The following is a 22,650-nucleotide window of genomic DNA, read 5'->3' as shown; positions in this document are numbered from 1 at the left end:
CTTTTATTTTTTAAAATAAATTTATTTATTTGTTTTTTATTTTTGGCTGTGTTGGATCTTCGTTGCTGCACACAGGCTTTCTCTAGTTGCGGTGAGTGGGGGCTACTCTTCATTGCAGTGCTTGGGCTTCTCATTGCGGTGGTTTCTCTTGTTGCAGAGCACGGGCTCTAGGTACATGGGCTTCAGTAGTTGCAGCACGTGGGCTCAGTAGTTGTGGCTCTCCCGTGCTCTAAAGCACAGGCTCAGTAGTTGTGGCACACGGGCTTAGTTGCTCCGCGGCATGTGGGATCTTCCCAGACCAGGGCTCGAACCTGTGTCCCCTGCATTGGCAGGCAGATTCTTAACCACTGCGCCACCAGGGAAGTCCCTCATACCCCTTTTAAATAAATATCTACATCTTCTATACAAGATCAGCTCACTTTAGAATTTTTTACTTATTCAAGGCACTTGGTCTCTTTTAATAAAAATTAAAAGTTTATGCAAAAGCAAAAATAAAAAGGGAACAATTTCTTCAAAGATAGACAAATGGCTTAAGGCTTCATATGGAACAGGACTCTGTGTGACCTCTGTTCTTTTTCCTAACTCATTTACCTTTTTTTTTTTTTTTTGCCTACAGGAACAAAAATATACTGTGCAAATAAGTGAGCTGGAGGGACAGTTCCATCAAAAAGCCAGAGAAATTGGCATGATTCAGACAGAGCTCAAAACAATAAAACAATTCCAGAAGAGAAAAATCCAAGTAGAGAAAGAATTAGATGATGTAAGTTTCTTTCTTTCTTCCTTTTTTTTTTTTTTAAAGGAGATTAGAATTAACTACTTATGCCTGCAAAGGCCTTCATAGAAATTTACTCCTATGAGATAGTAAAGGAATCCCTTTGACATTTCAGAGATTATATGGGAGAAACAGGGAAGATGTATCAGTGTAGGACTGGACGCAAAAAGTCTTGACGGTTAGACTTTTCTTTTTCTAAGCTTTGATTTCGTTGTGAATTCACAAGATCTTAGCGAATACACCCACTCACATTTATCAACAGTTAAACCTTTGGAACTACAGATCCAGAAAAACATTAGGGGCAAAGTAGCGAAGTCCTAAAGGAAAATATGTTTAGACTGATGAATGATAATTTTAGAAAAATTTATGGCACTCTGGGTAGGGGTGGGTGTGGGGAGGAAAACTGAGTACTTGCAGAAAGTTTCTCTGACCTTGCATACTCTTTCCATTCCCTCCGTTCAGAAAATAGTTCTCTTGCATTAATGACAATGCAATAAATGGCACAGATGAGGGCTGGGCACAAGTAGCTGAAATCAGCTTTGTGGTTTTGGGCAAATTACTTACCCTCTCTATACCTAGGTTTCCTCATCTGTAAAATGGGGGTGATAAGAGTTATTGGCTCATAGCGTTGTTGTAAGGCTTAAATGAGTTCATATATGTAAAGTGCTTAAAATAGTGTACGTCACATAGTGAGAATTAACAGTGGTGTGTAGCTCTTTGCAAAAAAAGGTCCTCATTTGTAGCATCTGCTGATTTCCTTGGTGTAAATACTTACATTGTGGCCAATTTCAAGCTACCAATGCTTTTACAATGTGCTAGCAAAATTCCTGGTATGAGCCAGCTCTAACACGCAACTGCTGCTATTATTAGTAATAGTACCAGAAGTAGTATTGCCACCTAAGATAGCCATACACCATGTGGTATAGGGGCTAAAAGTTGGTGCTTTGAAGTCATACTGCTAGAGTGTAAATACTGTCTTCACTACTTGGATATCTCATTAAGCTTCCTCATCTGTAACATGGGGGTGAGAACAATAGTACCAATTTCAAAGGGTCATTGTGAAGACTAAATACAGATTTCCCTCGCTATCTGAAAGTAGTTCCTATGAAACCTTTCCTAAGCTGAAGAAGCAGTTGCCATAGGACACACCTTGCTAACAGAAGCACAAAATCAAGATAAAGCACAGATGCTCACAGACGTAGTTCAAAGCTATGGCAGCTTGACGCTGAGTATGGTTCCCAGGGAAGGAGTTTAGTGGTGCCACTCCCCTCGTTGCTAAGGGTGTGCTTTGCCTCAGTAACACCGCTCGCTGCTGAACACTATTTTTTTGCTTTTCGCCTTTTTTTCATAAAAGTGAAAATCCTCTCTGGATTACTTTCGGTTAGTGAAAACAGGTACTAATGTAGATTTTTTCGTAAAAGCAGAGTGGTGTAAAGCGAACTTTCAGAAAAGTGGGGAATACCTGTCATCTGTTTTACTGTAAATGCTTAGCACTGTATGATAAAGATTACCTGCTGTTGCTGATCCTGCTATTCTTATTACTGCACATTAGACGCCTAAGAAATTGTCAGTCTTATAACCGGTAGTTTGTACCCTTTGACCAATATCTCCCCATTTCCCCCTCCCCCCAGCCCAGGTAACCACCACTCTGAGTTCAACGTTTTTTTTTGGCGGGTCCCTAGGGCTTGTGGGACCTTAGTTCCCCGACCAGGGTTTGAACCTGGGCCCTAGGCAATGAGATCTCTGAGTCCTAACCACTGGACCACCAGGAAATTCCAAATGTGGACGTATTTTAAGTTCACCACACCACCGCAGTACAAAGTACACACTACTGCAGGAATAATCTTAAAATATCACAGTTCTGATGATGTTCTGCTCACTTCCCTCAAGAATCTTTAGTAATAGACTCACAGACTTAGAGAACGAACTTATGGTTCCCGGGGGGAAGGGTGGAGGGAAGGGATAGTTAGGGAGTTTGGGATTGACGTGTACACACTGCTGTATTTAAAATAAATATAGCAACAAGGGGGGAAAAAGGAATCTTCTTTAGTAAAGAAGATTATAAACAATCTTCTCTATTGTAAACAGAATATTGTCCAGACACCTTAGCGTGAAAATCAAGACCATACACCTACTTTGGAACATATTATTTCCTTTTCCTACACTTTCCCATACACACCACCTTTAATCCACCCAACCCAGATATTCCCTGAAGTCTTTTCTGCCTTTCTTTTTTACGCTGTTTCTTCTATCTGGAATATACTCCTGATAGAGCTCTGTCCATTAAAATTTTACCTATTCTTCAGAGGCTCAGCTCAAATGCGTATTCTCCATAAGGACTTCCTCAGTGTGCTATTTAAAAGTAATAATTTTCTTCTTGCCATTTGTGACAATTTGGACAAAACTTGAGGGCGTTATGCTAAGTGAAAGAAGTCAGACAGAGAAAGACAAATACTGTGCAATACAACTTATATGTGGAATCTAAAAAAAGCTGAGGGACTTCCCTTGTGGCGCAGTGGTTAAGAATCCGCCTGCCAATGCGGGGGACACAGGTCCAAGCCCTGGTCCAGGAAGATCCCACATGCTGCGGAGCAACTAAGCTCATGTGCCACAACTACTGAGCCTGCACACTAGAGCCCACAAGCCACAACTGCTGAGCCCTCATGCCACAACTACTGAAGTCTGCACGCCTAGAGCCTGTGCTCTGCAACAAGAGAAGCCAGCACAATGACAAGCCCGCACACCACAACAATGAGTAGCCCCAGCTCGCCACAACTAGAGAAAGCCTGCGCACAGCAAAGCAACGAAGACCCAACACAGCCAAAAATAAATAAATTTAAATAAATAAATAATTTAAAAAGCTGAACTTTGGGAATTCCCTGGTGGTCCGTGGTTAGGACTTGTTACTTTCACGGCGGTGGCGCAGCTTCAATCCCTGGTCTGTGGATCCCACAAGCAGTGTGGTGCCGCCAAAAAAACCCACGCTGAACTCAAAGTGGTTACTTGGGCTGACGGGGGGAGGAATGGGGAGATGTTGGTCAAAGGGTACAAACTGCCAGTTATAAGACTGAGAAGCTCTTAGGAATCTAATGTACAGTATGGTGATTATAACTAATAATACTGTATGACATACTTGAAAGTTGCTAAGAGAGTAGATCTTAAATGTTCTTGCTACAGAAAAAGAAATGGTAGTTTTTGTAACATGATGGAGGTGTTAGCTAATGCTATGGTAGTAATCATTTTGCAATATAGTGTATCAAAGTAACACATTGTATGCCTTAAATTTACACAATGTTATAGATTAATTATATTTCAATTAAGCTAGAAAAAAGAGAAAAAAATTTTTTTAAGATGATTAGCAAAAAAGTAATTTTTTATATGTTTCCATAGCATTTTGTATTTCTTTTATACCGCTTAGCCCATTCTATCTTGATATTATATTTATTATTTGTCTTATCTCCCCTGCTAGATTGTAAATTTTTTGAGGCATGAACAGTACTGTGCTTTGTATTCATTGAAGGACAAGATACACAGTAATGCTCAATAAATCTGTGTTAAATGCTGAGTGGGTCTTTTATTAAATGTAATTGAAGGAATATCAAGTTTTCCACTAAATGGGAAGAATCCTCTCACAATGTATATGTATATCAAATCATCATGATGTACGCTTGAACTATCATACATTTTATTTATCTACAATTCCTCAATAAAGCTGAAAAGTTTCTAGAAAGAATATCTAGTTTTGTTTCATATGAAAATGATGCAGAATGAATCAAGTTAAGTTCACTAACTTTTCAGGAACTTTAAAATAACCATCCTAGGTGTAGGTATACATTCTGAATCAAAGTGAATTAGGAACTAGTTGTTAAGGAAACACTCCCATTTACCATTGCAACAAAAAGAATAAAATACCTAGGGATAAGCCTACCCAAGTAGACAAAAGACCTGTATGCAGAAAACTATAAGACACTGATGAAAGAAATTAAAGATGATACCAACAGATGGAGAGATATACCATGTTCTTGGATTGGAAGAATCAACATTGTGAAAATGACTATACTACCCAAAGCAATCTACAAATTCAAGACAATACCTATCAAACTACCAATGGCCTTTTTCACAGAACTAGAACAAAAAATTTCACAATTTGTATGGAAACACAAAAGACCCCAAATAGCCAAAGCAATCTTGAGAAAGAAAAATGGAGCTGGAGGAATCAGGCTCCCTGACTTCAGACTATACTACAAAGGTACAGTAATCAAGACAGTATGGTACTGGCACAAAAACAGAAATATAGATCAATGGAACAGGATAGAAAACCCAGAGATAACCCACACACATATGGTCACCTTATCTTTGATAAAGGAGGTAAGAATATACAATGGAGAAAAGATAGCCTCTTCAATAAGTGGAGTGGTGCTGGGAAAACTGGACAGCTACATGTAAAAGAATGAAATTAGAACACTTCCTAACACCATACACAAAAATAAACTCAAAATGTATTAAAGACCTAAATGTAAGGCCAGACACTATAAAACTCTTAGAGGAAAACATAGGCAGAACACTCTATGTGTTCTGCAAGCAAGATCACAGGAAGATCCTTTTTGACCCACCTCCTAGAGTCATGAAAATAAAAACAAAAATAAACAAATGGGACCTAATGAAACTTAAAAGCTTTTGCACAGCAAAGGAGACCATAAACAAGATGAAAAGACAACCTTCAGAATGGGAGAAAATATTTGCAAACGAAGCAACTGACAAAGGATTAATCTCCAAAATTTACAAGCAGCTCATGCAGCTCAATATCAAAAAAACAAACAACCCAATCCAAAAAAGGGCAGAAGACCTAAACAGACATTTCTCCAAGGAAGATATACAGATTGCCAACAAACACATGAAAGGATGTTCAACATCACTAATCATTAGAGAAATGCAAATCAAAACTACAATGAGGTATCACCTCACACCAGTCAGAATGGCCATCATCAAAAAATCTACAAACAATAAATGCTGGGGAGGGTGTGGAGAAAAGGGAACCCTCTTGCACTGTTGGTGGGAATGTAAATTTATACAGCCACTATGGAGAACAGTATGGAGTTTCCTTAAAAAACTAAAAATAGAACTACCATACGACCTAGCAATCCCACTACTGGGCATATACCCTGAGAAAACCATAATTCAAAAAGAGTCATGTACCAAAATGTTCATTGCAGCTCTATTTACAATAGCCAGGACATGGAAGCAACCTAAGTGTCCATCAACAGATGAGTGGATAAAAAAGATGTGGCACATATATACAATGGAATATTACTCAGCCATAAAAAGAAATGAAATTGAGTTATTTATAGAGAGGTGGATGGACCTAGAGTCTGTCGTGCAGAGTGAAGTAAGTCAGAAAGAGAAAAACAAATACTGTATGCTAACACATATGGAATCTAAAAAAAAAAAAGTTCTGATGAACCTAGGGGCAGGACAGGAATAAAGATGCAGACCTACTAAAGAATCGACTTGAGGACACGGGGAGGGGGAAGGGTAAGCTGGGACGAAGTGAGAGAGTAACACTGATATATGTATGCTACCAAATGTAAAACAGATAGCTAGTGGGAAGCAGCTTTATAGCACAGGGAGATCAGCTTGGTGCTTTGTGAACACCTAGAGGGGTGGGATAGGGATGGTGGGAGGGCGGCTCAAGAGGAAGGGGTTATGAGAATATGGGGATATATGTATACATATAGTTGATTCACTTTGTGATACAGCAGAAACACAACATTGTAAAGCAATTATACGCCAATAAAGATGTTAAAAAAAGAAAAACTAGTTGTGCATATTCTTTTGGGCCTTGGTGTGATTTTTTTTAAAGAACAGTGTTGCCACCTAGTGGAGAAATAAATTTCAACCCTTTGAAAGAGGGGTGGTGGGCCAGGAAAACTTAAAATTCAAAGGCAAAAGATACTGGCTAATGGGAAAAAATAAGATGGTTATGTGGAATCCCAAATATGGAAGAATTAAGGCAGGTGTGGGGCCCATGAATTTAAAAAAAAGGAGGAAAATTAATTATACTGTGCTATAGGATTCATTATACAAATTTAAAAGAGGCCAATTAAGTTTAGCTTATCAAAAGGTATTCAAAGCATAAATTTAAAGAAAAAATTATTTCCATTACCTGATTAAAAAAAGGAGCATACATTGGTAGGTTGCAATTAATATTTTTTAAATAATTTGTTTTAGTCTTTCTTCTTTTGACAAAGTGATAATACCCATTTCAGCAAATTTAGCTGATAAAAGAAAATGAAAAACGCTCCCCTCACAACTATATTACTTAAAGATAACCATTGTTAATATTTTGGTATATTGTCTTTATTTTTTCCACCTCTGCTATGTATAAATATATTTTAAAGTATCTACAATATATGCTATTTTTACAAAAATGAGGTTATGATGTAAGAATTTTTTGTTAACCTGATTTTTTCACTTTACATATTGTGAACATTTTTCAATGCCATTATGTATTTTTCTATAAAACCTTTTGACTACATGCATGGAATTTCATTGGGTAGATATATCATGATTTACCAATCGGTCCCTTGTTGTTGGACATTTGGACTTTTCTCTAATTTTTCACTATTATAAACTGAGGAACATCTAAGTAACATAGTATTTTTATATATTTTTAATTAGTTTTCAGGATAACTTCCTAGAAGTTATAGTGAAATTTATAGGTTAAATTAGAACGTGAACTTTTAAGGTTTTTCATATGCATTGCCTAATTATCTTTCAAATGATTTATTTATTAATTTATAGATTTTTGGGGACCCCAATGGCAATTGAAAGGTCCACCCCCCCATCCCACTGGCATGGTAGACATTTCCACAAATTTATATATTGACATTAATTTTGAAAGTCTTTGACAATATGAGGCCATTTTTTTAAACTGTATAAAAAATACAGGAAGAAAGAAGAACATCTGAAATCATATGATACAGATCAAATGGAGATTCAATACTGTTAGGACAGAGATCACAGGAAGGAAAATTGTGAAGTATAAGGGAGGACAATATCAGACATAAAATAACTAACCTCTGTATTAAATGGTTACTATTCTAAGTATTTTGTGTGTATTGTTTATTATTTAATCTTTGTCACACCTCTATGAGAATAGCTACTATTATTATCCTCTTTTTACCCTGGAGATTTGAGACTTAGAGAAGATAAGTGATTTGCCCAAACAGCTGGTAAGTCAGAGAGGTAACAGTTGAACTCTGGTCTGTGTGATGGAAAGCTCTTCTCTACTGCCTTTTTTTGTGGCATGAATATTAGATTGAGTGTGCCGATTTCAATCTGATTGGTTCTTGCCAGTATATATAGCCTTCAGGATCATAGCTTTAAGTTAGCTCAATTCTCTTTGCCTGGAAAAATTTTATGTCCTTTTTATTCTATGTAGTTTTAGAGGACAGAAGGATCTGTCTATGGGAATCACAGGGAGATACTTTTTAGATTGATACTAGGAAGAATTTTCTAAAAATGGGAACTCTTAAAAGGGCAGCCTAGTGAATTAATAGGATTTGATTAGTGATACTTCTGTCTCTAGATAGTTTTCTCATAGAAGAGATTCCTATACTAAGTGGGAGATTTGTATAGTCTGACTCCTAAGATTCCTAGTAATTCTAAAATATTATGATTCTGTAAGTCCACATGTTTAAAATGAAGATATTTGTGGGGGGGAAATGAATATGATAATAACTTATCTGAATGTTCTGAAAACTGTTATTCATGAAAAGCTTTTTAGAAACTCAATACTGATCTTGTAAATCTATAAACGATTATGAGACGTATGGTACTCAGAGGGAGGGCATGGAGTTTTTCTGTGTGTTCAGGATTAAGAGGTAATGGATAACAGAAAATATTTCCTGACTGAGAATTTTCCAGGAATATGCCCCAATCCACCCCATTTCCTACTGACCATTCTTTTTTTCGTTATTTTAATTTTAGCTGAAGGAGAACTTAAGGACCATAGAGCAGAAACATCAGGAGACTCTTAGGAGATTGGAAGGCAGGTTTTTGGAAGAAAAGGTACAGCATATTTGCATTAATAAATAAATATATTGTGTACTAGAACGACGTAAGTATATTTATATGTATTCTGAGACATCAAGTTTTCATTTGATATCTTATTAGAAGATTATCTCTTTCCCCCCTCTTAGTTAGAGATTCTTGAAATCCTCAAGAGAGATTGTCATCTGACCAAGGCTTCAGGACACATCCCCCACCCCAGCTTGTTGTCTCCTGGTGGAACTAAAGCTCCATGTACCACTTTTTATAGGGGAGATGGGATTAGAGAGGTTGCTCTGATACACATGAGGGTCTTCCCTTAGTCAAGCCAACTAAGGATATTAGTAAAAGGGGCTCAGGACTTCCCTGGTGGCGCAGTGGTGTAGAATCCGCCTGCCAGTGCAGGAGACACGGGTTCGAGCCCTGGTCCGGGAAGATCCCACATGCCGTGGAGCAACTAAGCCTGTGCGCCACAACTACTGAGCCTGCGCTCTAAAGCCCATGAGCCACAACTACTGAAGCCCGTGCGCCTAGAGCCCGTGCTCCGCAACAAGAGAAGCCACCGCAGTGAGAAGCCAGCGCACCGCAACAAAGAGTAGCCCCTGTGTGCGCAGCAACGAAGACCCAAAGCAGCCATAAATAAATAAATAAATAAAAAGGGGGCTCAAAAATGTTCCTTAGCACATCACAAATTTCCACATTTCTCTGTGCTTCTAAAGTTAATTCTCAGAGTCCCCCTGGCTTTTCTTTAATTCTTTTAATATTTTCTTTAATTTTTCATCCTTAGGAAAGAAATGAATAAATTTTTTTCACAAATTGGTGGGAATGTTGGGAAGTGAGGGTGAGGCAAATAAGTACTCATATCAGGTTTATATAAAAGGATTTGCTTTGAAAAGTGGCTCTAGGTTTCCAGTTTGTGTATTGAATAACCTGCGAGTGGGGCAGGAGCAGTATCTAGATGCTTTCCCTCTCAGGCACTTCCTGGCACTGTTAGGAATGGAAGTGCTCAGGAATGGGCTGCTCTCAGCTGCCTCTTTCCTCACTCCACCCTACACTTGATCTCTCTCCTACTTGGTGTAACATTCCACAAACAAATGTTAGAGGTGCTTGGTCAGTTTACAGATTACTTGAATGACAGTGCTTATATAAATAGGATTTTTATGTCTGGAAGTAGGTGGCTGCTGGCCTTTCCCTCATAATTGCAAGATGGTTAATGCAGCTCTGAGAGTCATCTCTCTTAGGGCCGGAAGAAGGGAGGCTCCATCTGTATCTGTCCCTTTTATCTGGAAACCATGAAACTTTCCCCAGAAGCTCCTAGCAGATTTCTTCTTATATCTCTCTGATTGTCCAGAACCATGTTATAATGGACGTCAGGGAAAAGGGGTGTTTTGTTTCTCCAGCCACTGGTGGAAGCTGGGAAGGAAAAAGGAGGATGGGAATGAGTGTTGGGTTGTCCAGCCACAGTAGTGTCTGCCTTACCATGTGAGGTACAGACTTCATGGTTAGATACAAACTCCTATACTGGTTTGAGCCCCAGTGCTGCTGGTCCATGGCAGTGGGCTTTCTAGTAAGCCCTGTTCATTCATCTCATACCTCAGCATGTTCCACCTGATCATATAAAGGACTTCCCTCAGGTTATTAGTATTTTGTTGTGTTTTCCCATTTAATCCTTTCTGTTCCTTGAACCACCAAACCCTTCCCCACCTGCATATTTTTGTACTTGCTATTCTCTCTTCCTGAAATGTTCTTATTGCCGTTCTGGCTTATTCTCATTCTTCAGAGCTCAAATGTCATCCCCTCAAAGAGATAATCCCTAAACCCAATCTAAAATTACCTCCCTCAGTTACTATCTATTTCATTACCCCATTTATTTCATTTATAGCATTTATCACAGTCTATTAATTCTCTTATTTGTTTACTTGCTGGGAGGCTGTATAGCATCAAATTGCCTGTGTATGAATCCCTGCTCTGCCATTTACTAGCTGTATGATTTTGGACAAGTCACTAACCTTTCTCTCAGTTTCTTCAATCCTTGTCTCTGGGGACAATAATAGTACCTAATTCATAGGTATCTAATTACATTGTTGTGAGAAGTAAATAATACATGTGTAGAACCATGCCTGGCACATAGTAAATGCTCAGTGCATTTTAATTATTATTATTGTTTGGATCTCATCCTAGAATATAAGCTCCATGAGAACAGGAGCCTTATCTGTTATGTTCACCACAGCATCTCTAGTATCTAAAATATCTGGTACACTATTAGTACTCAATAGGAATTTGTTGAATGAATGAATAAATGATTCTCATCACATTGTATTTAACAGAAATTTCTCCCAGCTCTGCTTTCCAGGTCTGATGTGGAATTTTTTTTCTATTTATATGTCATTTTGCTTTTTTAATGGTGAAATTGGGAAGTACCCTAAAGTCCCTGTGTTCACACTATCCTCTTTGCTGGCTCCTCCATTGATACTTGGAGCACTTCACATCAGGTCATGTGGACAGGAGTATTTTAGTTGACATTATAAAATAAATACTTAACTTTTTATGTGTAAAATTTGTTGTTAGAAATATAACTGTATTAAAACAGCCTATTTTCTTTTTTAGCACCGACTAGAAAAAGAGGCTGAGAAGAAGATAATAATGCTGGCAGACAGAGCCCACCATGAAGCTGTTGTGTAGGAGATCGCTGCCTCTTTTTTCTTTCTAGTAGCCTCTCTTACCTCTTTGCCAGTCTTTTTTGTTCTTATCCTGTTTTCTACCCCCTTCTCTCTTGGTCTGCTTTCTTCAACTTTTCTGGTTTACTCTCCTTCACTCTTTCTTTCTCTCTGTGTACCCACCCCTTTTCCATCCACCCTTTTTGTAGCAGCGTAGTGTGGAGAAAAGAACCTGGGCTTTGAAGTTACACTTTGGTTCTCAACATGTATACTAACTAACTGTAAGAAGACTTCTTAACTTTTTTGAAATTAAATTTCTTCATCTAAAAATGGTGTTAATAATGGCAACTGTGCACAGTTGTCATGAGGTATATTAGTGAAAGTAACACTAAACTGCATTGTGTTAATAAACTGAGTCTCAATGGTTTATTTCTAATCTAATGCGGGTCTGACAGCTCTACTCCAGGGGCGATTCAGGAACCTGGGCTGCTTCCATCTTGTTCTTCATGTCCAGTCACATGTACAAAGAGAGAGCATGGGAAACTCATACCTGCCCTTAATTGCCTTGGACTGGAAGTAACACGTCCCTTTTTACTTTCCTGTTGGTGAGAACTTAGTTCTCAAGATCCCCACCTAACTATTGAGTACCCACCATAAACTAAATAAGTGCTGGTCATTATTATTTTTTAAAATTATTGATTATTATTATTATTTTTTTTGGTTGCCCCATGCAGCTTGCGGGATCTTAGTTCCCTGACCAGGGATTGAACCCGGGTGGACCACATCAGTGAAATTGCCGAGTCCTAACCACTGGACCACCAGGGAATTCCGGATGATCATTATTATTAATGTTAGGGGATTTAGCAGTCATTGTTCTAGTTTGGTAATATTTAAAGCTTAGGTCTGTGTTTTGGGATCTTATATCTATCTATTTCAGGCAACTGAACAATGCTGGAAGAGCTGTTTTTAAAGAGAATATTTATCTCCAGAAAGCTCTCGCATACCACCTGAAGGAAGCTGATGCTCTACAAAAAAACTCTCAGAAGTTGCAAGAGACTCAGACTTTCCTTTTACAGCAAAAGGTTCATTTCGATTTTGTTTCCTTTTTTTGTAAAGATTGGGTTGGTGAATACAAAGAATTGAGTATAGGAATGATACATAAGGACAAAAGGGCAATTTTTCTTCTGTCTGGATGGTGTATTTTTCTTATCTGAAAAGTTAATTACTGAATGACTTATAAGAAACTTTAGACTTGGCTTTATAAAGAATACATCCGAAACATAAATATAACCCCCGTCCTCTACTACCTTAGTATTCATTTTACTTTGCTTAGAGTTGGTCTCTGAATCACTTAGGAACTGGGACAACTGTGACAACAATGGTTTCCCCATGTAAGGTGTATTCTCTTCCTAAAGGAAGTCTGGAGGTAAGCAATCCAGAGCCGGAATGGTAGTGCTACAAATTCGGCAGACACTCGGGCTCCTCAGCTTTGTTCTGCAACATACGGCTTATCTCCTCAGAGTCACCTCATGGCCCCCAGCAGCTACTGGAGCTCTAACAACAGGGCGGAAGAAGGACAAGAAGGAAAACAGCACGCCCCTCTCTTTAGAGCTCTTCCTGGAAGTCCTATACAAATTTCTACTCGCAGCCCTTCCATCAGAGCTTAGTCGTGTGGCTTTGCTGAACACAAGGGAAACTGGGAATTTTCAGCTGGGCTTACTACCTTTCTGAATAAAATTGGGGTTTTATTACGAAGGAGGAAATGGAAAATGGACACTAGGATAGGCAAGTAGCAGACTGCCACAGTTTGCAGTATATAGTTGTTAAATTACTGTTTTACTGTACAGTCTTACTGTACAGTATCTTTTTGGAATCTTTTTTTGATAATATAAAATATTGAACTTTTCATAATTTTAGAGGAAGGAGAGTTTCTTAATTAGCAAAATCTGTGGGCTTCCTAAGTCCAGACAGGGACTCTTGATGTTTCTTACTCTTTATGCACAGAATACCAAAATATCACTGTTGCAACCTGGCCTCAAACTCAAATCTCATGAAGTAATGGATATTAGTGAGGAACTTTTAAGTTTTGAAATTAATTAAAAAAAAAATCTCTCACCTCTCTCATCTTTCTGTTTTAGGAAATCAATGATCTGTTGGTTAAGGAAAAGATAATGCAGCTTACCCAGCAGAAATTACAAATCCAAAGTCTTCAGAAGAAGGTAGCAAGCTTGGAGACTGCTCTGAGTTGTATGACCAAAGAGTTTGAGACTGAAGTTTTAAAACTGCAGCATCAGGCAATGGTAGAGAACCAAGCGGGTCAGATTGAAACTTTCAAGCTGCAGCATCTGCTTCAGATGAAGGACAAGGAAATGAATCGAGTAAAGAAGCTGGCCAAGAACATACTAGATGAAAGAACAGAAGTGGAAAGATTCTTTTTAGATGCTCTACACCAAGTAAAGCAACAGATCCTATTTAGCAGAAAGCATTATAAACAGGTAGCACAAGCTGCTTTCAATTTTAAAATGAGAGAGGCATGTGCAAGAAGAACAGAATATCCCAAAATCCGAACATTTGATGGCAGAGAGCACAGCACCAACAGTGTGAATCAGGACCTTATGGAGGCCAATAAATGGTACTAATAGTGCTTTAATATTTTGCCTTTGTACTGCTCTTCTTGTGCCCTTTAGAGAAATAAAAACCCTGAAAAGTTCAGTTTGGTAATATCTAAGTATTGACTAGATTACTCAGTAAGTTACTTGAGGAGAGGGACTGTCTTACTCATCTTTGTAACCCCTATGCTTAGCATACTGTGTGGGGCTTAGTAGGTATTCTTAGTAGATGTCCCCCCTTTTTTGTGTGACAGAGACTTGTTAAAGGGATTATTCATTCCATTTTGAATATCATTGTAATATTTTTTAACATGTTCCTTTATTTTGTTTCCTATAAATTTGTTATAAAGGTTTGATTAGATTCAGGTTAAACATTTTTGATAAACATGCTTTTCACAAATATTTTGTAATGTTCCCTTTACTATTCTGAGATGAAATTCATAGGTAATAATATCTAATCAAACCTATAATTTAAAAAATCAATATAACAATTCTTTGCAGCAACTCTTTGTTGTACAGAACTGTCCTATGGATTGGAGGACACCCAGTAGTGCCCCCTCCATCATTGTATTAACCAAAAGTCCCCACAAGGCTTTAAAATACTCTAGAGATCTACTGCCGATAGATCATGATAAAAGTAGTAGAATGATTGAGACATTTGTAGACTATATACAATTGTTGTTTCCTGTTAGCATTTTAATCTGTTTGAATACTTTTCTCCCTATAAACCATGGATTAACTTATAGTGCATTTTAAAGATTATTCTGAAAAAATTGTTTTATATCTCAACACGATTAGATTCTTCAAAGGTCTTAAGAAACTTAAAACGACTCCCTACTACTATGACTTAACATCTTATTGAGAGGGCTTCCAAATGTGTTTTCTGTTTTAAATTATTTTTTAATAGGCTAATATGTAGGTTCTTTTAAATTGTATAGCTGTTGGGAAGGTTGGACATGGCCAATGACTCTTCCTCAAAAATGTCCATACTGTAGTTTTTTTACCTTCTTGCCATATTCAGAAGTCTGTTAATAACACTATTACTATTATTCTATTATAATAATAGTTATTATAATGACTATTACCAAGAGATTCACTTTATTTTTTTTTTTAATTTATTATTATTTTTTTTTGCGGTACATGGGCCTCTCACTGCCGTGGCCTCTCCTGTTGCGGAGCATGGCTCCGGACGCGCAGGCTCAGCGGCCATGGCCCATGGGCCCAGCCGCTCCGCGGCATGTGGGATCCTCCCGGACCGGGGCACGAACCCGCGTCCCCTGCATCGGCAGGCGGACTCCCAACCACTGCGCCACCAGGGAAGCCCCACTTTATTTTTTTATTTAATAAGTCAAGCAAGTTGAGTCCCCACCATACAGAAGGCAGTTTCTTTTACATTTTTTAAATCTACTCTATATTAAGTGGTATATAAGTTTTCAGAAGAAGGTGCATAAAATGATTCTCCACATTGTTGTTGCAGAAACTGGACACTTCCCTATTCTGCCTCATGAGCAACTTATCACTTTAATCCTAGTGTTCAATAGGATTTCTGCCAGGAAGGCAGAAATTGTAGTTAAAATATTACATTATCTGCTTAAGAGGCAGATTGGGGAAGGACAATTAAAGTATATGGTGATCATAAGGCAAAACCTAAACTTAAAACTAACCCAACTGACATATATGAAAAAATATTTCTTACATTATACATCAATACTCTATCTACATGTCAGCCAACTTTTGTAAATAGCCAAGTAGACTACGAATCCTTTGGAGAAGTTATGGTATAGATAAATACCTTCCTGGAAGGCTTAGCTGCCTCTTTAGCAGATAATGATACATACAAAGACAAAACGCACAAGAGAAAAACAGATGTTTGATGAAATTATTTGGAGGTAAGAAATAGACTAGATAAGTTACATGTTCTTTTATATATTTACCTCTTATCACTATTTTCATAGCAAAATATCTAATACTAAAGACTTACTAAAAAGGAATTTATCAATAATTTCACCAAACAACTGTTTTTTTCTTGTACCTTTTGTCTTTGTGTTATCTGGATACATAATATTGCATTACAACTTTCTTTTTTGCTTAATGTTTGAGCACAGATTTTTTTCATGTTGTTATAGTTTTTCTTACTTTCAGTTTAATGACAACATAACACTTCAAATTGGCTACCATGTTAATGTGCTTTTCAAATTTATGATTTTGTAATAGACATGGTTTGCTTTGTAGTCATTCCATTTGGAAACCTCATAATATTCAGTTATGATTTAGAAATTTTCTCATGTTTACATATTTTATATTTTTTAAAAAGAAGAGATGCTTACTTTGACCATTTATTTTTCATTTTTTTCTTTGAAATTCTTTAGGACAGATATTCAAGGAAATATGGACATTGGAGATTTGACCTGGGAGCAGAAAGAGAAAGTCTTGAGGTTGCTCTTTGCAAAAATGAATGGCTTTGTTCCTAGGTAACTCCCTATTTCAGTAGTGAAATACCAATTTGCTATCAAACCTAGAGGCCATATAGGAAAAGTGAACATATTCTTACTTAGAATTAAGGGAATGGGAAAGGACCAGAAAATATCAGTATAAAAGGGTCATACTGCTTAGCTACTGCAACTCCCAGAGATAAAGAATGGGAGATGTGTAAGTGAGCACAAAAATGAAAGAGGTATTAGAGTTAAAGGGGAAAGAAAATCGAGCAATCTTAGGTGTTTAAGGTAATGCTTCCTGAGAAGGTATAACCTTGTTCAGCTGAATGAGTGGTAACTAAAGAGAAGCATAACAATTGTTAAGATTTTATTGGTCTGCAAAGATAAGTAAATTATTTTAAAGCTGATTATTAATCAAGGGGATCTCTAATACCAAGAAAAAGACCTGGAAGGGAAAACAGAAATCCACAGGTACTCCAAATAATTATTTTTAATGATTAGTTTCACTCTCTTCATTATGTTTTATCAGTGACTATAACCCTGGTTATAGTCACTTTATAGTAACTATAAAGTGGCTAAAATAAATCAACCACTTACTGTTTGCTTGTTAAATGCTTGGCACCATTGTATTGTGGGGATTCAAAAGAATCAAGGGACATTCATTGCCTTTGATCTCAAAGAGCTTACAATTTCGTTGCCCAAACAAAACCAAGCATAAAAAGGAAAAAAAATAGGTGGCACAATAAAGTAAAGATGGAATTCAGACAATACGTCAGTGGGCTAGAGTAGTCAGGGAAGATTGAAAGAGGGTGACTCTGTGGGGTGCCTTGTAGGATAGTGGTAGAGCAGGGAGGGCACATCAGGCAAGGTGTAGACAGCCTAGGAAAAAGCCCAGAGTTAGGAATGGGTGTAGGGTATTTAGGCAACATTGAGGAGAAACTGCCTGTCTTGAGGAAATTTGGTGATGCTAGAGAGTAATTACTAATTAGAAATAAGGTTTAACCTATAGATTGAATTATGATGAGCCTTAAAAACCATGCAGAAGATCCTGAACTTTTGTAGATTCTAGAGTACTGTAACATAGTTTTCTTCTCTGCCTTAAAGGAATACAAAGAGCAAGAAGCCAGACTCATACTCTCTCACTGGAAGGGTTCACAGGTCATTGTTCTCAGAGCTGACCTTAACGTAACACAGTGACATGTATGACGGATTGGAGGACAGAAATAGAGTTGGGACCAACAGAAGCTGCTGCACTGCTCTGGGCACGCAGCAGTGAGGGTTTTAGGCGAGAGTGAGGGCAGTCGGAATAAAGGGGAGGAACAGAGAAAGTAAGGAAGGAGAAACAGGACTTGGTGATAAAGGACAAAAGGAATAAAGAAAAGGAGTAAATAAACGTTTAAGACTTTTAGCTTAAGAAATGAAGGAATGGTGGTATGAAAGGCAAATGAAAAATCTGGAAAGCCAGCGTGAGGGAAATGTTTAAATTTTATTTAATCCATCCGTTAATTCATTTAACATATACATACTGAGTGCCAACTATTTACTGAAGATATAGTGTTGAGCAAATAAAGACATCATGCTTGATTTCAGGGAGTTTTTGGTCTACATGGAAGAAAAACGTTGTTCAAATCATCACACAAATAAAAAATACAACTATGACATAGGTTCAAAGGAGTGGTATACAGTGGTAAGAGAGCCTAGATTAGGGGAATCTGACCTAATTGAGGAGATCAGGAAAGTCTCTGAGGAAGCAGAAGCTTGAGCTGATCTCTAAAGGTAAGTAGGAACAAAATGGGGTGGAAAAAACATTCTAGGCAGAAGAAATACAAGTAGTATTTTCAGTGCTGAACTGGAGATGTGGCAACATATTGGAGTTAAAACCACTTAAGGCATTTGCAAAGAGTGATTAGAGTACACATGAGAGTTTAGGAAGGGAGATTTGAGCATGTTTAGTGAAAATTGGTAGTTGAGTTTAGGAAAGTGGGTGAAGATACAGGAATAAAGGGGCTGAGACTAGAACCTTTAGGAATAACCACAATTAAAATAAACAGGAGTGGGCTTCCCTGGTGGCACAGTGGTTCAGAGTCCGCCTGCCGATGCAGGGGGCATGGATTCGTGCCCCGGTCCGGGAAGATCCCACATGCTGCAGAGCGGCTATGCCCGTGAGCCATGGCCGCTGAGCCTGCGCGTCTGGAGCCTGTGCTCCGCAACGGGAGAGGCCACAACAGTGAGAGGCCCGCGTACCGCAAAAAAAAAAAAAAAAAAAAAAAAAAAAAAGATAAAAAATAAACAGGAGAATAAAAAAAGAGTACAACCAAAAGAGAAGAGTTTAAAGAATTATAAGCTGAATGGAAGATGGAGGTTTTGAAATGGCTTTTGCATCTCTGGTAGACTTTCAAAGAGTTTAATTTAAGAGGTAGGGGTAGAATCCAGACTGTAGGCACTGAATGTCTGTCTCATTGTGAGTTGATATTTCTGTACCCCAGGAAATACAGCCAGAGTACCAGGCCTCAAGTTCCACACTGTGTTGTTTTCAACACTTGGATAAACAAAGGAATTTGGGTGAAATCTTTCACACCAAACCAGTGAACTTGAACTGGCCACAATGGGATGATGCCTAAGCCTGTCGGATGAAAAAAAGATAAGATAGGAATAGGATGATGAAATGAGAAAGCTCAAACCAGCGGGGGAGGAATTAGATGATACAAGGTCTTCCAAGGCAAGTGGAGTAATTAGGAAGTTGGTAAGAGTTCACAGTTGGTTGTATATGATTGTGAATCCAACAATACAATAGTTTTCTTTGTGACTGAACTAACTCAAAGGAGTATAACCAATAAACTGCACTCTTTAGTGCATCAACAATCACTCTGGCTATATCTCAGGCACTAGAAGTATCTAAGGTACATTTTTTTTCATGCATTATTTTTGGACTATTTAATATAGCCAGATTTTGAATGGGGTTATGCTGCTTTCATATGCACCTAATTGAGGACAAGTTTTAGGAGTGGGGTATGTCTTTATCTGCTGGCAAATCAACCTACTATACTTTTTGTAACTCTGTTAATCTCACTTTCAAATCGGAATATTGAATGAATGATGTTGATTTCCTGGTTTTGTTTCTTTTTTAGATTGAAAGCAGATTTATTCAGGGTGATACACACTCAATAGACAGAATGTGAGTCATCTCAAAGGGCAAGAGGGCCTATTTTTCTGTTCTTAAACTAGAATTTCCAAAGAAAAAAATTTTCATACTGGGTCTATCGAAATTGGTAACTTTCCTGTGTTTTGAGATTCTTTTTGTGGGAAGGGAATTTTTTGGCCTTGCTTTTGGTCAGTACTCTGGTTCAACCTTGCCCATCACCATTAATAGCTGTTTATTATTATTATCATTAATTTTTTGCCTGCATTGGGTCTTCGTTGCTGCGCGTGGGCTTTCTCTAGTTGTGGTGAGCAGAGGCTACTCTTCGTTGCAGTGTGCAGGCCTCTCATTGTGGTGGCTTCTCTTGTTGTGGAGCACAGGCTCTAGGCGCGTGGGCTTCAGTAGTTGTGGCACGTGGGCTCAGTAGCTGTGGCACACGGGCTTAGTTGCTCTGCGGCACGTGGGATCTTCCTGGACCAGGGCTCGAACCCGTGTCCCCTGCGTTGGCAGGCTGATTCTTAACCACTGTGCCACCAGGGAAGCCCTTAATAGCTATTTTATGAGTATCATCATGATTATATTCATAAATATTTCCATTTCTTAAGTTCAACATGTCTCAACTTTAAGAGAATGTAAGTTTAAATTAACTTGCCTAATATTATACTGCCTCTATGTGTGTATGAAAGCTCATTTTTGAAAATAAGAAGCCCATCCAACTGAAGCATTTCCCTTTAGCAGTTTTATATTTATTTATTTATTTTTAAAATTTCTATTTACTTATTTATTTTTGGCTGCGTTGGGTCTTTGTTGCTGCATGCTGGCTTTCTCTAGCTGTAGTGAGCGGGGGCTGCTCTTTGTTGTGGTGCACGGGCTTCTCCTTGCAGTGACTTCTCTTGTTGCGGAGCACGGGCTTCAGTAGTTGCGGCATGTGGGCTCAGTAGTTGTGGCACGCGGGCTCTAGAGCGCAGGCTCAGTAGTTGTGGCCATGGGCTTCGCTGCTCCGCGGCATGTGGGATCTTCCCAGACCAGGGATCGAACCCGTGTCCCCTGCATTGGTAGGTGGATTCTTATCCACTCTGCCACCAGGGAAGTCCTATATTTATTTATTTATTATTATTTTTTTTCCTTTAGCAGTTTTAAAGTGTAGTTGAAATACAGGACATGTGGAGACACTGCCTCATTGTTAACTTATACCCACTACAGGAAATACAGCCAGAGTTCTAGACCTCCAGTTCCAGACTATATTGGTCCTGATGATGAAACAACAAAGGAGTTTGGGTAAGCTCTCTTGACAAAGCAATGAACATGAGCCTCATCACAATGGTGGTTGTAGACATCTTATACATACTAGAATTGAGTGAGAATAACATAACAAGTATATTGTTCTGAACCAAGTTCCGTGTGTGTGGTTGTTGACAAGTCTTACTTTGTCATTATTGTAGGGATGAAAGTAAGCTTCAAGATCAAACCTTCATCACCCAGCAAGTGCCAATCTTAGACTCTACTGGTGAACTGGTGATACCCAATATTCAGAAAGGATCACAAGAGTCTGACATAGTAAGGAGTCTGTAATCTAACCAAACAATATACATATCTACTTCCTCATGCAGCTTCCTCTAAGTCACAGTTCTTTTCTCTACTAGTCGGGAGCTCTCAGGGATCAGTGAAATGAGTAATAACATTAGTGTGAGATTGTGGACATTTTAATAAACAATATCCACACTAAGGAAGGCATATATTTAATGCAAATGCATATTTGTGCCTCTTTTAGTGTGGAAAACCTATAAATTGCCTTTTGAAATATATAGCCCAGTTAAAATATGTACTATCCTTTATGTAAGAATAAACATAGTGACCATGTAACTGTTGGCTTTGGACAGAGGTGGGAAGTCTGGGTCACTATAAGCTAGCAGACAAAGGCATTATAAGGAAGTACGGTACCATAAAAAAAAAAAAAAAAAAAAAAGCCAGGTTTTCTTTTTAAGAGCTTTTTACTTGTAATTTGTTGTACATCATCAATTAGTACAATGTGAGAAATTTCCAGTGAGGCCACATCAGAGCAAAAAGAAAATACTGAATTTTTTAGCAGCTACTAGCATGAACACAACTGTACAGATTTTTTTCCACCTAAGAAATTAGAAACTCTTCTGAGTAGCAAGTACCTAGCCAAATGAGTTGATCCAATTAGAGCAGCACAATTCTGATTAGTTAGCACTTCTTAAAAAGTAATTTTCCTTAAATGTAAGGAAAACTTAGGAGTCTCTGTGATTATATTTAATTCCACTTGGAATTTAGACAATATGACCTTTTATTCAACCCAGCCTGTAGTTGTTGGACTGGATTAAATATTACTACCAGTTGTCAGCTGTGATAAGAGATAAAACAAGAGGCATTCTATTATGAAATTATAAATTTCTATTGCCTCACCTTTAGGCAGGCAAATCCAAAAAAAAAAAAAGTGCCAGGAGGGTCATAAATGTATTTTATTAAAGTTCAATCACCTTAAGTGATTAAAGATTTTGACGTTCTATCCAACAGGTGGTAGTAATAAGCCTAAAATCCACAGAGCGCACAAACATTTTCAAGGTTTTTACCATCCTTAATTCATTAAATAACCCCCATGGAATAGGTTAGCATTATCTACGTAACTAATGAGGAAGCAGAAAAATAAATGACCTATGTCATCTGGCTGAGGACCAGAGACTACTCTATCAGAAATGAGAAGCCTTCTCCTAGGTCAATGGGTGAAGACCAGATCAGAAAGACAGGATTCAACTGGCATGCTAGAGCAAAAAGACAGAATCTATTCTGTTTAGCACATAAATTTCTGTTCTGACTTAAAGTTGAGCTATAGCAAAGAAACAGAAAGCATAAAGACAGTTGAATTAATGGTAGCAGAAGAATCTGTCAAAGCATTTCTTTGACTACTTCACACATGGAAAGCTTTGAAATTTCTTAGGCCCCAGTTAATTACTTTACATTAGGGTTC

The 22,650-nt window shown here is 38.0% G+C and overlaps 1 protein-coding gene across 1 annotated transcript in view; it reads left to right on the top strand.

The window, feature by feature from the left end:
- The window catches only part of BBOF1 (basal body orientation factor 1), a 34,126-nt gene extending 12,893 nt beyond the window's left edge, over positions 1-21,233 (top strand). Inside the window, exons 4-11 of the mRNA XM_065871650.1 lie at positions 617-760; positions 8,762-8,842; positions 11,429-11,499; positions 12,416-12,560; positions 13,617-14,110; positions 16,457-16,558; positions 20,865-20,939; positions 21,104-21,233. Coding sequence (XP_065727722.1) covers positions 617-760; positions 8,762-8,842; positions 11,429-11,499; positions 12,416-12,560; positions 13,617-14,110; positions 16,457-16,558; positions 20,865-20,939; positions 21,104-21,233 — 1,242 coding nt within the window. The remainder of the gene's footprint in view (positions 1-616; positions 761-8,761; positions 8,843-11,428; positions 11,500-12,415; positions 12,561-13,616; positions 14,111-16,456; positions 16,559-20,864; positions 20,940-21,103) is intronic.
- Positions 21,234-22,650: the final 1,417 nt, after the last annotated feature.

Source organism: Phocoena phocoena, chromosome 2 (genome assembly GCF_963924675.1).
Source record: "Phocoena phocoena chromosome 2, mPhoPho1.1, whole genome shotgun sequence".
NCBI lineage: Eukaryota > Metazoa > Chordata > Mammalia > Artiodactyla > Phocoenidae > Phocoena > Phocoena phocoena.
Note: the sequence above shows the minus strand (reverse complement) of the source record. Positions and strands in the feature narration are given on the sequence as shown.